The 15557-nt window shown below is 35.0% G+C and overlaps 1 protein-coding gene and 1 long non-coding RNA gene across 2 annotated transcripts; one reads left to right on the top strand and one right to left on the bottom strand.

Moving 5' to 3' along the window:
* Positions 1–2375: 2375 nt before the first annotated feature.
* On the top strand, positions 2376–4564 carry LOC137010797 (uncharacterized). Its single transcript, XR_010893402.1, has 3 exons — positions 2376–2633; positions 3467–3630; positions 3965–4564. It is a non-coding gene; the product is annotated as an uncharacterized lncRNA (long non-coding RNA).
* Positions 4565–5594: 1030 nt separating this feature from the next.
* Positions 5595–15153, bottom strand: npepl1 (aminopeptidase like 1). The gene is made up of 12 exons (XM_067373343.1): positions 14969–15153; positions 14111–14296; positions 12203–12373; positions 11986–12075; positions 10663–10744; positions 10264–10406; positions 9879–9956; positions 8848–8948; positions 8624–8747; positions 7372–7548; positions 6447–6557; positions 5595–6363 (listed from the first exon to the last, which is right to left on the bottom strand). Exons 1-12 carry the CDS (start codon positions 15116–15118, stop codon positions 6199–6201), a joined length of 1578 nt encoding a protein of 525 aa, XP_067229444.1. The 5' UTR covers positions 15119–15153; the 3' UTR covers positions 5595–6198.
* Between the last annotated feature and the right edge of the window lie 404 nt (positions 15154–15557).

Raw genomic sequence — 15557 nt, 5'->3', positions numbered from 1 at the left:
CATCTGGCAATAAGGAATTTACATTTATTTGAATGTTTATTAATGCACATTGTTCAGTTTTAAACTAAATTACTCATAACTAGGTCAAAACAACATATCGTAATTGATGTATTTTAAATAAATAAATTATACACAAATTAAAATTATACTTGTAAAAAAATATTCTGTTTCTAGAGCAATAATATTTTTGAAACCTCGGTAAAGTTGAATTAACTCTACAGCAGATCGATTGCTGTAACGTTAGACAGTGCTCTTTAATTAACTAGAGTAGGATTAGTTTTGTCCTGATAATTATTAGATATTTATACCCATAAAGATAATTAGTAACTGCCAGATTATGATCACCTGCTTTTTCCGTCATGGCTAACATTAGCCATGTTATGTTGGCTAATAACATTTAGCTTATAAAGCCCACATTTAACGTGACCGAAAAAAACTCAGTGATCCGTCAGATCTGTAGGTCGGTTAGGACAGTTTACTGCTGAACAACAACTTTTGTTAGTGAGAAATAACACAGAAATCGAAAAATAATAGTTATTTATTCATCTTCAATCTCCCCTCAAAGCTCCAACAGTCCTCAGAGAAGCTGTCAATCAACTGTAAATCGTGACGACACGCCCCGTTTCTTTAGCTCCAAATTGCTTGCAAAAATGAAACTGATCACAAAAATGAACTATTGAATATATATCAGCATGATAACAACTACCCTAAATGACCAATACCATCTTTCGGAAAATTTTATTGTATGTGTAATAAAATTTTTGTTATTTTGACAAGTGCCATTAGTTTGCATTGAGAGGGCGGGTTTATGACTTGTACTGCATCCAGCCACCAGGGGGCGATCAAAGAGCCCGCGGCTTCACTTTTCAGGACGAATGAGACACACCCGGGCCAGACGGCCACCGTAGCTTCTCCGAAAGGGAGGGGTGCGCACCGTTAGTTGCAGTTCGCAACCTCACCGCTAGATGCTGCTAAAATTTACACACTGCACCTTTTCCGTTTTTGCATAAATATATACACTATTTTGCCAAAAGTTTTGGGACGCCTGCCTTTACGTGCACATGAACTTTAATGACATCCCATTCTTAATCTGTAGGGTTTAATATGGAGTTGCCCCACCCTTTGCAGCTATAACAGCCTCAACTCTTGAAGGCTTTCCACAAGGTTTAGGAGTGTGTTTGTAGGAATTTTTGACCATTGTTCAAGAAGCGCATTTGTGAGGTCAGGCAGTGATGTTGGCGAGAAGGCCTGGCTCTCAGTCTCCGCTCTAATTCATCCCAAAGGTGTTCTATCGGGTTGAGGTCAGGACTCTGTGCAGGCCAGTCAAGTTCCTCCGCTCCAAACTCGCTCATCCATGTCTTTATGGACCTTGCTTTGTGCACTGGTGCGCAGTCATGTTGGAACAGGAAGGGGCCATCCCCAAACTGTTCCCACAAAGTTGGGAGCATGATATTGTCCAAAATGTCTTTGCACAGTTCTTGAGCGAATCTGAAGGCCACATGAAGTTTGGAGGTCTGTAGCTATTGACTCTGCAGAAAGTTGGCGACTTCTGCGCACAGTGTGCCTCAGCATGCGCTGACCCCACTCTGTGATTTTACGTGGCCTACCTCTTCATGGCTGAATTGCTGTTGTTCCCAATTGCTTCCACTTTGTTATGATACCACTAACACTACTTATTGCACAGGTGGTAACCTATCACGGTACCACGCTTGAATTCACTGAGCTCCTGAGAGTGACCCATTCTTTCACAAATGTTTGTAGAAGCAGTCTGCATGCCTAGGTGTTTGATTTGATACACCTGTGGCCATGGAAGTGATTGGAACACCTGAATTCAATGATTTGGAGGGGTGTCCCAATACTTTTGGCAATATAGGTGTGTGTATATATATATATATATATATATATATATATATATATATATATATATATATATATATATATATATATATACACACACCTATATTGGCGAATGTATTGTGACACCCCTCCAAATCATTGAATTCAGGTGTTCCAATTTATTAGTTTCAGTTTATTTCATCTGGAGGGCAAAGTCCAGTCTTAATTTTTACGACTTAAGAGACATGAGTGCAGGTAAGCATATTCTCTGCTATTCTTTTACATAATTATATATATCTAACTTAGTCAGTAGTATACTTGTATTGAAATCTTTTTCACCAGTTGTTTTCAGTGAAACAAATCCTTTAATCTGAGAAATGGTTCACTAGATGAGTAAATGGTTGCTGTGATCTGAATAAGCTGCTTCATGGGCTGCATAATACAGCACAGGACAAACAAAAAGATATAACATATGACAAATGAATATGGTAATTTTCAGTATCATAGTATTTTTGATAGAACCATCACACACTCAATACCAAAACCATTTTGTGGTGCCACCACAGTATACTTTTCTTAAAGAGAAAGAAATAAAAAAATGATAATTGTGGCTCAGTGTGGATGATACTGTACACGATACTCATGTTTTATAAGCTAAATTTGATATTTTTTTAATGCAGAGGTGTTTGAGTCAGTTGTTATCAGTGTGTTTGCAGGCGTGTCTGTGGTTCGGGTGACCGTGATAAGGAGCCTGTACCTCTTGAACACCATTTAAAGGGAACAACTCATAATCGTTGGTAAGGACATGGAAAGAAAATTTGTAATAAAAAAAGAAATTTAGTTCAGTGTATATATATATATATATTATACACACATATATATATATATATATACATATATATATATTATACACACACATATATACACACACTCCTAAAAATAAAGGTTGTTTATTGGCATTGATGGTTCAATAAAGAACCTTTGACTTCCATGGAACCTTTCAAAAGATTCTTCATCAGAAAAGGGTCTTTAGATTTTTGAAATGTTCTTCAAACTAAGAAAATATTGTTTTGTTTTTAATAACTTCACTGTGGCATTGCTGTGAAACCCCCTCTTGGAACCTTTATTTTTAAGAGTGTATATAATAGTGCTGTCAAATCAATTAATCACGATTAATCACATCTAACATAAAAACATAAAAGAATGTATGTAATACATACACTGTAAAAAATGCATTTTTTTTCTTTATTTCAAATCAACTTACATAACAGTCCAAATAACATAATATTTTGAGTTCCTTTTGATTAAATCAATTGCCTTCATTGTATTAACTCAATAATGTAATTTCAATGAACTCAAAATTTTAAGGCAACTTACTTTTTTAAGTCAAACCAATAATTCATTTTTACAGTGAATGTGTGTGTGTGTGTGTGTGTATATATATATACATATATATACAAACTTTTATGTTCAATGTGATTAATCGATCAATTTTACAGCAATATAAAATGTTACAGTTAAACATTATGTAATCACGTCTGGTCAGCTGAGATCTATTTTAAGTGTTTGTTGTTTGTTCTGATTTAACTTTGAAAAGTAACTAGTTAACAACTGTTATTCATGTGATCAGACTTGGCAGAACAAAGTCCAGCCAAAAAATTAAGGAGTCAGGTCAAGGGTTTCCTTTGTGACGTGAGCCCCATAAAAGACACCAAAGCACCATATTTTGATGCTATTCTTCATCACCTTCAGAGCAGAAGATCACATTAGCTTCCACAATGCTGAAACCACCCGGTAAGCCTTCACACACAAAAATAAAGGCATCCTACTTTTCTAAAGTTTCTAAAAGGCCATATCACCATTATATACAGGCACTGAGGTGTTTTATTGAGCACCATACAGTTTTATTCAACCACCCTATTCATCTCTGTAGTCATGGTTTATTGTAAATGTCTGTCTTTGCACTTTATCTATCTTGTATATTTGTATATTATTCTGTCTTGTCTTGTTGCTGTCACTCTGTTCCACTGTGGAGCTTCTGTCACTAAAACAAATTCCTATGTGTAAACATACCTGGCAATAAAGCTCTTTCTGATTCTGATTCTAAAACATCAAAACCTTTGTACAGGAGCCTAGTTATACTAGAGGATGTCATATTACAGCCATCTGTGGAGCCTAGCAGAAAAATGGACGAAACATCCCTTTCAACTACCAAAAACACACAGATTGTCAACATCCCATCTCAAGGTACAGTGTTTGCTGTTGAAGTGCCAACAGAAACTATCAAATGTGACATCATTGGTGAAAACATTAAGAATATCTTGTCCTCGTTCACATAAACTCAGCGACTTGTCATCAAGACCCACTGTATATTGTTTCTCATGCAACATGCATTATAAAAGCTCAGCCATCATAATGAAGATCAGCTGGAACTTAAACCAGAAACGGGAAATGTTGTGGAGGCAAACATTGAAGACGAGGTGATCACAGTGGAGCCCCGTACATCACGACAGGATCTTATTCAGAGCTTCATTGCTCTGCCACCCGTGCAGATTACAATTCACGAGAACATCATTGTAAAGATGGAAGATGTTCCTCAGAAGGCTGAAATCAAGTCTGAAGCTGAGCTGCCTGTTAAAGTGTAACTTTTATTCACCCCCAGACCATGGCTTTCTATTCAGTTCACAAGTCAGAAAAAGAAAATCTACCAATTGAGCCTGATCTTAGAAGAAATGTAAAATTCTTGATTTCCATTACTGTACTATCAGCATAAGGAAAGTCTGACAAAGACTACCAGGATTGTCTTGGGTAGCTTAAAGTGTAAATCATTTAACCCTCTGGTGCTATTCGGTTATTCTTGACTAAAAGATTTTACTTTTTGTTTTTTTAGAGTTTTTTTACTTCATCAGAATGGTACGAAACTTGGTTAAGGATTTGGCACTTGCTATGTGAACACACATGAAAAAACATGATTTGAAAAGGTTAAATGGTCATGAAAAAAAGTCACACTTGTGCTCCTCACGGTCAAAATTGACTGCATTGGGAGACGGATTTCATCTAGTGAAAACTCTTGATACTGCGGCCAAACAAAATCTTACTGAAAGCTCATTTTTTCAGATATCAAGCTCAAATTTGGAACACAACTTGAGATTTATGGCTTTTTTTCTTGTAGTTTTAGAGTAAAACGTATTTTTGAAAATATGTATTTCATATAAAAATAGTATTTTTTGCATTTTTCATAACAATAAATGTAAAATTCTGTAACTTTTTTCACTTCAGCAATAATTTGCCAAGTGTTATCTTTTAAAAAAGAGATCAAAATTAAATCTGTGCTCTAAAGCATTTAATATTCATGATGGTTTAAGTTGGAAATTTCATTTTCAGGTGTATACTCAAAGTGAAAAAAATTGATTATAACTACAGCATAAATATAATTTAGTACCATAAAATCCCCTATAAATACACAATATTAAATAAAAAAAACATTATCAAACTAAAATATAGTATATTCATTTCATTGAAATACTAAAAAAAAAAAAGCTCAATGTCAACGCAATGTTAACTTTATATTTCGTTTGTTTTAAAGATATGAAACCTTATATAAATGTTTATCATAAAAAATATATATATATTACTTCCAAATTGTGTAATTAACGATTACAAAAAAAGTGACTGTTTGATATTTCTACATGCCATAGAAATGGTTTTAATGTTTAAGTATGTAATAGAAGTTAATTGGTGGCGATTGATTGTGATGCGTTATTCCCCTTTGCGCAACCTGTAGATTTGATGTTACCTTTGAATAACTGCATAACAAACATGAACAAACATTTTTTTAACCATTTACTCTAAAAAGATTTTATCATTCACATTCCATATTCTTCATTTGCCACACTTACAAAATTGGCATCAGCACACATTTAGTGTAGTAAAAAAAAAACATCACTTACACTGACATTGTGTTTGTGTCATCATTTATGTTTGAAATGAAAATAACATGATTGCATTTTAAAATTTTTCTGATTGAAAAAAAAAAGCATTGAAGAACTTGGTACAGTATTTGCTCATAGATATGTCAGGTTCTCCTTGCCATCCTTTGCCTATGGCAACTTCAAAACAACAAAATGTGAAAGAGATTCACATGTACATTATGAAACATTGAGACAACGTTGCACTTTTATTTGAATTCATAACTGTATATACTGTCAACTTCACTGAGGAAGGTTATCTGTGGTGGTCAGTACAGGATGGGATAGAGCAAGGAGTGTGTGTGTGTGTGCCTAATAGATGCAACTTTTGTGAAAGAACATGTACAAGGCGTAGATATTTTGTTTTGAAGATCAAGAACCATTTGAATTCATCTTAGACAAGTCTCCTCCTCTTGCAGTCCCTCTCCATCTGGTCTTCAGAGGCAGATTTGACTGTGGAGGCCCCCAACGGGGACACGGAGTTGAGCAAGGGGTCCTCAGATGCCTGGCCGAACAGAGCCAGGAGCATGGCCACACCGAAACCAGTGGCTCGCTCACCCTGTTTACAATCCACATTGAGGAGTTATTAATAATTATTGAAGAAATATGCTTAATTTCGAATTATGCTCAGTATATACGCACAGCATGGACAGGTGAAGCGATGTCCACATGTACCCAAATGCCTGGCCAATCAAAACCCAGATGAGAGCCAATGAAGAGGCCAGCACAGGAGCTCTGCGCATTCTCACGGTCCTGTGGACACAGAACACAAGCACCCATGTAAAGTCAATTCAGCCAAAAAATTGTTAAATTACCATTTTTTTTTTTTAGATTTAATTTTGTCCTAGGTTGTGGTGAACAAACAATTCCAATTCAGACTAGAAATAAAATAAAAATAAATATATAAATTATTATAAAAATAAAATAAATAAAAAAAAGTAAAATAAAACAATTGGAAAATTAAATGAAAAAAGTAAAATAAAAATAATAAAATAATAATTCAAATTTAATTTTGCCCTAGTTATTGTAGAATTGACAATTACAGTTCACAACCGTAATTACATTTAATTTATATAAAATAATATAAATATAAAATAATATAAATATAAAAAAAATAATATATAAAAATTTTTTTTACTAAAATTAAAAGTAAAATAAAAAATAGAAATAAAATAATAAATTAAAAAGATGAACAGTAAAATAAAGTAAAACAAAAAAAAAAATTTAAATTGAATGTCTTAGGTTGTGGAGAACTGACAATTACAGTTCAGACAGCAATAAAATAATATAAATATTAAAAATTTTTTTTTTAAATAAATGAAAAATAAAAGCAAAATAACAAATACAAAAAATAAAAATGAATAAATAAAAAGAAAAGCTAAAAAGTCCCTCCTGTCCTCATGAGATAAACAATTATTATGCAGTGTGTATTATGCACTGTATGCTGCACAATTACATCAACTTCCATCACTGTACTGAACATTTGTGCATGGGGGAAAAAAAGAATTAAAAAAGGACACTTTTTATCCCTTTTCACTCCACACCCATCTCTTCCCTTTTTCCTCACCGCCACAGAGTTCTTCATGTCGGCCACAGCGGAGGTGAATTCACTGAAGTGAAGCTCGGGGCAGTAGACCAGAGGATGCGCCAGGTCTCCGCTGCTGCGGCCCGCTCTCACACAAGCGGCCTCCCACTGCTCATCGTTGGTCATCACAGCAGCGTGATACTTCCCTGTGGAGATTCCCTACAAGAGGAAACAGCAGACATTAAAGGCAACATAAAGCAGGAGAGACACAGGGTGTTTCAGTAGTGTGGGACTTGATTTTTTGATTGGGAATTAAATGGATAAAGAAAAGTGGAAATTCCATATAAGAATGAAATTGCATGTTGATATAAAATGGTATATATACACACACACACACACACTACAGATCAAAAGTTTTGGTTTGTAAGATTTTTTTTTTTTGACAGAAGTCTGTATTTGTTAAAACATAGTAAAGATATTGTAAAATATTATTACAATTTAAAAAATGTATTTGTGTGATCAAAGCTGAATTTTCAGCATCATTACTCCAGTCTTCAGTGTCACATGATCCTTCAGAACTCATTACAATATGCTGATGTGCTGCTCAAGAAACATTTCTTATTATTATCAAGGTTGAGAACAGTTGTGTTGCTAAACATTTTTGTGGATACTGCAATACATTTTTTCAGGATTTTTTTGATGAATACAAATTTTTGGAACAATATGCATGTCTTTACTCTCACTTTTGATCAATTTAATGCACCCTGCTGAATAAAAATATATAAGCAACACTGATTATAATATTCAAATGGATTTTTGTGAGCACCAGTGAGGATTTCAGTGACTAAAATGCATGACAAAGGTCTCAAAAAAAGACTAAAGGTTTCATCACATGATTATGAGAACACAAGTAACCAAGTCAGGGCGTAACCAGTTTTTGCTGAGATCCAAAGTGCAACATTTCAAAACAGCATTATGTGTTAGCTGATAAACAGAGAAGTGGATTGGGTTCTGGCTTTCCTCCAATTGTTCCTGATATCATGTGACACTTTGAATTCTCTTTTAACGCTTAGCTTGAAAAAAAAAAAAAAAAAAAAATCTGGCCCAGAAATCTTGTCTTGAACACTTCATATCAATATACAAGATCTTATTCTGAGTCAAAACCTGTAAAAACTTGTACTCACACATCTCACTGAAGATGGAATGACTGCTTTGAAATTTAATATGGAATTTTCATCTTTTCAGGCTTAAGAAAACAAGATCTTCACACACTGATATGTCAGCACGAACACACCTGTGCGCCGGTCAGCGTTGCCATGTCCAGTATGATGTCCGCAGAGAGATCTTTGCTTGCATATACAACACCATCAGAGAGCACCAGCCTCCCTTCAGCATCTGTGTTGTTTATCTCCACTGTCCTGAGAAACGATGGAAACACACCTCAGTTTTAGTCAAACTGCATGTTGATGGATAGGACACAACCAGTTATACATCAATAGTTGACATGCCAACACTTACTTTCCAGAGTACATAGTGTGTATATCATCTGGTCGAGTGGCTGTAGGTCCCACTGAGTTCTCAGCCAGGCAGAAGACTGCATGAAGGTTGTCCTTAAAGCCCTGAGACGAAACAGAATTATTATTTTTTTTTAAAGAAATTAATACTTGTATTCAGCAAAGATGCATTAAATTGATCAAAATGATAGTAAAGACATTTATAAATGTTACAAAAATTTCTATTTCAAATAAATGGCGTTGTTTAGATTTTTTTAATTCATCATGAAGTCCTGAAAAAAATGTTTCCACATAAATATTAGGTAGCACAACGGTTTTCAACATTTATAATAAGAAGAAATGTCGGTCTGTCACTAATGATTATTTTGGTAACTGAGTAATCGGTCGATTATTTTGACAATTAAAACAGGTAAACTATTGACTCTTTTGATGGTTAATCGGGTAATCAGTCAACTAATTTTGACGGTTAAATCGGATAATCTATTGGTTATTTTGACGATTAATCGGGTAATCTGTTGACTATTTTGTAGACTAAAATTCGTATATTAGAATGACTTCTGACAGATCATGTGACACTAAAGACTGAAGTAATGATGCTGAAAATTCAGCTTTGCCATCATAAGAATAAATTACATTTTAACGTATTCAAATAGAAAACTGCTATTTTAAACTGCAATAATATTTCACAATATTAGTGTATTTTTGATCAAATAAACGCAGCCTTGGTGAGGAAAAGGGACTTTTTCCAAAACATTATGAAATCTTAGCAACTCCAAACTTTGGAATGGTCTATTGACGTCACACACACTTAAATATTTGCTGTATAGTCATGAAATCAAACACCCTCCCATAAACAAAATATAAGACGGTCACTGTGGACGTATTTGGGATTAATTCCATGGTGTAAAGAGCAATCCATCTCAGCTGCCCACTTGTGATCAGACCACCCGAGACTGGGGTTAGGACCTTTAATGTAGATAAGTTTAGCAACCAGTGACATTCTAGATACCAGAACGATAAATCTCTTTGCAGTACCTGTTTAACAGTAGCTTTAAAAGCTCCTAAAATTGCCGCAGCTCCTCCACAGTCTCTCTTCATTCCCGGCATTGTGGTCTAAAAGGGGACAAAAAAAAAATCTTTAATTTTAAATAGTGTCATTGCAGATATAGTGTGGTGTTTAAAGGTGAAGTGTGACATTTGTGTGCCTCTAGTGGCACCAAACAGCATTGCAAAATATCTTCTTTGGTCTGGCATTTTTTTGTGGAATTTTTGTTACTTCAAGTATACTCTGCTGCATATTAAACATGAATGGGTTTAATATTAATACCAAAAATTACACACTTCGCCTTTAAGAAACAACGTATTGAGCGTTCTGCCCATTTTTTAGTGCACTAGGCTAACAGTGAGGTGCGGTATTTACTTTGCCCTTGATGCTGAGACCACCGGTGTCATAGACAATGCCCTTGCCCACCCAGGCAATGGTCTGTGTGGCACCTGAGGGGGTATGGCTAAGAACAGCCAATGCAGGAGGGTGCTGGGCAGCTTTACCAACTCCATAGATGCCTCAAGAGAAAGTGATTTTGCACACATGAACATATGCACAGGGTAACGGTCACTTGCATTTTAAAGCTTAAAATTAAATTTTCCTTTACATGCCAGAAAAACTTCATCTAGAGGAATAAGCCCAAAGTCAGCTGTTGTAAAATAACTGACTCCATTTACTCATCTTGTGATGAAAGCACAAGCTTATCTTTTTCATCATCATAGATCAGAAAATGTTGCAATCTGCTGACTTTTTAAAGAACAAACTCAAGATTACCTCCAAAGCCCTTTTGTTTCAGTTCTTCTCCTCTAATTATAGTTGGAGTGATGCCTAAGCTGTTCCCCACTGCCTTGATTTCCTGAAGAAGATTGCATAACAGATCATAAGTGGAAAAGTCTATTTCAGCAATTTCAATGTTAACTAAAACTATTAACAATAATGGTCATTAATTGAAAAAGCTGAAATAAAATATAAATATTATATGAAAAATTTAAACTACCTGAAATAAAATAAGTTTAAAGTACAAAAATGACTAAAACTGCAATAAAATAAATTAAAACTAAAAATATTAAAAAAGGTAATACTTTACAATAAGGTTCCATTTATTAACATTAGATAACAACATTAGTTAAAATGAACTAAATTAAAAATATTTCTAAACCATTTATTAATCTTAGTTAATTTCAGCATTTACTAATACATTATCAAGATCAAAAGTTGCATCTGTTCATTTGTATTATTTAATGGACCTGAGCTAACATGAACAATGAACAGCTGTATTTTTATTAACTAACATTAACAAAGATTAATAAAGACTGTAACAAATGTATTGTTCATTATTAATGTTAGTTAATGTCAGTAACGGTGTTCAGCCTTACATTGATCAAACCGGAGTCGACACTGATGGAGAGACTCAGGAAGAAGTTACAACTTTTAGAATGAAACTGGACGTTTCTGAATGGTTAGTGGATACATTTATGTAGATTCTGTGGAGTTGATTCAACTCATCGACTAGCATGTGTCGTCATGTTAATCTTTTGTGCAAATCCAGTGTTGAATTGACCCTCGTTTGTGAAGCAGTCTGACGTAAAATGACGGCATGACAACAACACTCTACTACAACAACTCTTCCTCTTCTCTAAAGCAGCCCAACATGGCCTCACCCCCTTTGTTGCGTGTTCCCGGGGGCGGGGTTTATGTAAATTTAGTTGTAGTCCTTAAAAAGTGATTTCTGTAAAAGAAAAGATCTCCCTTTGCATTGAACTTTGAGCATTGTAACTTTGCAGATGTTGTTTTTGCTCAAACAGCAACATTACACACTAACTAAAGTTTAAAAAAATGAAATCATAATCAACCACCCCTTTAACCTACATTTAATAATGGAAGCTTATTGTAAAGTGTTTAAAAAAAAAAAAAAAAAAAAAAAAAAAAACTACTAATATAAAATGACCTTCAACAAAACTACTAAAACAAACTAAAAAAATAAAACGAAAAATGAAAATATAAATTCAAAATATTAATAAATACTGTAACAGTATATAAATAATACTAAAAGCAGTGTTTCACAGAGTTATCCAAACATCGAGGAGAAACGCTTGCCTCCAGGAAGTCATCAGTATTCATCTCGCTGCACGGAGTGTCCACGATTCGAGCGGCCAGGCGAACTCCATCCGCTGCATTGGCAAGACACTGGAAACAAACACTCGCACATTCATACGGTTGTAAAAGAATGATACATAAACACATGAACTAGTAACAGTGGTTGACATCAACCGACTTGATCTGTGGCATGAGGAAGTAGATCCGAACACTTTACCTCCAGTGTGGAGACCTCCAGAGGGCCGTTGTCCTGACCCACAGAGACAAACTCCACAGTGACGTGCTTCTTCTCTGTCCTGCGAGAAGACGCTGAACGGCGGGTGAACAGCGGGAAAGCTCGGGCAATGGCACACGCTGATGCGAAAATATCAGAATGCTCGCACACCATCTGAGGAGCCAATAAGAAACTTACCATGTGGCATCAACAGCTTTTGTGGCATAATACTGATTTCAGCAGAATAAAACTGCAAACTGTACCTTGATTCTAACATTTAACATGTTGTGGCTATACTTATGAAACACTATGCATTTCAAATATTTATCATTTTGCATTGTAAACGGAAGCTGTCTTTTATAAACATGATTTTTGAATGGTTAGATCTAGAACCGTAATTCATATGAAATAACATTAAAACGTAATATACAATTTAATATTTATTTTACACACACACACACACACACACACACACACACACACACACACACACACACACACACACACACACACACACATTATGCACTCAGCTTTTCACTTACTGTGTTTCATTATCAATCAAATCATTATCTCTAAAGTAAATGGGTGCATGTTTCTGGTTCATGGCGATGAATATTGTTAAAGAATTGTAAACGGAGGAAACATGGTTCTTTAAATGAAAGTGTGACCATATTTATGTGTGATCCTGGACCACAAACCAGTCATAAAGTCGCACGGATATATTTGTAGCAATAGCCAACAATACATTGTATGTATGGGTCAATATTATCGATTATTCTTTTATGCCAAAAATCATTAGGATATTAAGTAAAGATCAGTTCCATTAAGACATTTTGTAAATTTCCTACTGTAAATATATCAAAAAAGGACTTCATTTGAACAACTTTAAAGGACATTTTCTCAATATTTTGATTTTTTTGCACCCTCAGATTCCAGATTTTCAAATAGTTGTATTTCGGCCAAATATTGTCCTATCCTAACAAACCATACATCAATTTCAGATGATGTATAAATCTCAATTTAAAAAAAAAAAAAAAAAAAATTACCCTTATGACTGGTTTTGTGGTCCAGGGTCACATATGAGAGAGGAGGAGATACAGAGATGGAATTTACATGAAATTAAGAGCAACATAAAATGGAAATGCAGACTAAACATTAAAGGAATAGTCCTGATAATTTTCCTGATAATTTCCTCACCCCCATGTCATCCAAGATGTTCAGGTCTTTCTTTCTTCAAAAATGAAGGTTGAATGAAAATTAATGAAAACATTCCAGGATTGAATAATTGTAATAATAATTATAATAATAATAATAATTATAATAATGATTAAATAATCCTTATAGTGGATTTCAATGGCCTCCAGATGGTTGAAGGTCAATTAATACTTACAGAAAAAACTAAACTGGTGCCACGTTCGTTCCGTAAGTAGAACAGGGAAAGCGTAGGACATACAGCGTATGCATTTTGTAGAATGTGTGCAAGGAGATAATTTGTGTTTATAAAGCATATACAGTTGCATTTCCTCATCTGGTTTCGTTTAAAGCCCTTTGAAGCTGCACTGAAACTGTAATTTTGACCTTCATCCAACTGGAGGCCACTGAAGTCCACTATAAGGAGAAAAATCCTGGAATGTTTTCATCAAAAACCTTAATTTCTTTTCGACTGATGAAAGAAAGACATGAACATCTTGGATGACATGGGGGTGAGTAAATTATCAGGAAAATTTTATTTAAAAGTGGACTAATCCTTTAAGCCACAAGCTGTCAAGACCAAAGCAGTCTGAAACCGTAATATTTTCCTATTGTATTTGAACAAAAGGACTACATTTTACAGTATATCAGGAAATTTGATGAAGATGGACACAATTAGAGTTATAAGCAATCTGAATAATGATGTGAAATGAGACTGACCACAATGCAGCGGTTGTTGCCAGCAGGCAGGCAGGTTCGGACCAGACGGGTGAGGAAGTGGGCAGATGATGGGCTGTTGTGACGGCTGACTCGTGAAGGAAGGGCTGCCACAGCTGCATGGCTCAAATACAGCGGGCAACTATCCGTAGGGTTGGGGTTCAGAGAAGACAAAGCTGCCTGCCATATCTGAATGCAAATAAAACACACATAAACAAAATGAGTGGCAAAAAATAAAAAATGTAGTGCAATGCAATATTATTTGCTAGTGTACCTGAAACCTCATCTAGTGTGAAGAAAAATAACATCATATAGATCATATCGAAACAATCCAGACTGTCAGGTCTTTCAGGAAATCTTGATGATGATGATGATAAACGCTCACTTGTCAGATTTAATCAAACCTTACAAAACAACACAATGTGTTTGACTTTGTAAGAAAGTGCTATTCATAAACATTGGTGTGCTCCAAAATATGTTCATGAATATCACAGCTGCACATGGTACCATGTTCAAAATACCACAGTATTACTATTACCGTGGTGTAAGTGGTATTAAATAGTACTGGAAGTACCAATATACCATGATATTGCAATGTCCAATATCAATAAACAAGGTAATGCAATGGTACCTTTTGTTAGTGGAAAGAATTTAATGAAATAATGACTTATTAAGAGTCAGTGAAGAATAATAACTTAACTAGCCTTTTAATAAATATCTATAACTGACGTTTCCATTAGTAAATGCAGATTAGCGGTCTGTTACACAACAATAGTGAATCAGATTTCTCCATAACTTTAGCCTGTAAGCTAACGTCAATGTGTTTGCAAGCAGAGTTACTTCTTATTAAACATTTCGTACCTCTTTTGTGACCACTGGCTGCAGTTTCCCTTTCACCTGGGTCCAGTTGATCTGTTGCAGATTGGCGAGCTGGCCGACGATAAGGACCGGGCGGTTCTGCGGCTCTGAGTCCCCGGCAGAAGCCTTGAACTCGAGCTCTACGTTCGCCATCTTCCACCCGAATGACAGTCTCTCTTCAGAAGGAAGATGCACTTTAACCTTCCGCTTCTGCTGCCCGTCTCGCGAGCCCTTGTGCTGAGAGCGCTATTTATTTATTTAAATCTAGCCTAAATATTTTTTCTCAGTGCTTTTCGAACAATAAAGTGCTAATGAAAAGGCTAAACGTAAGCAACTTTGAGTACCATGATGTACGAATATGGCAATCATTCAATACAATAGCCTACCTGTATGAAAGAACCACGCCATGTTTTATCATTTAAACACGTGGCAAGAAGCATAAATACATTTTAAACTATGGGCAGATGAGGAAAAATATGAAATTTGCTGCAGTAGCTGATATTTATGACCAAAAAGTAAGATGAAATTTAGATTTTTATCTTTATATGAGAAAGCAGACCTCTTACATAAGAAAGTGCATATACTGCATATA

The sequence above is a fragment of the Chanodichthys erythropterus genome, chromosome 21 (genome assembly GCF_024489055.1).
Source record: "Chanodichthys erythropterus isolate Z2021 chromosome 21, ASM2448905v1, whole genome shotgun sequence".
NCBI classification, from domain to species: domain Eukaryota; kingdom Metazoa; phylum Chordata; class Actinopteri; order Cypriniformes; family Xenocyprididae; genus Chanodichthys; species Chanodichthys erythropterus.
Note: the sequence above shows the minus strand (reverse complement) of the source record. Positions and strands in the feature narration are given on the sequence as shown.

Coding starts and splice junctions, on each gene's coding strand:
- npepl1 (XM_067373343.1), bottom strand. CDS start 15,118: ATGGCGAACGTAGAGCTCGAGTTCAAGGCTTCTGCCGGGGACTCAGAG. Junction 12,374..14,110: donor GCAACAACCGCTGCATTGTG/GTCAGTCTCATT, acceptor TTGGCTCCTCAG/ATGGTGTGCGAGCATTCTGA. Junction 7,549..8,623: donor CAACGCTGACCGGCGCACAG/GTGTGTTCGTGC, acceptor TTCCTCTTGTAG/GGAATCTCCACAGGGAAGTA.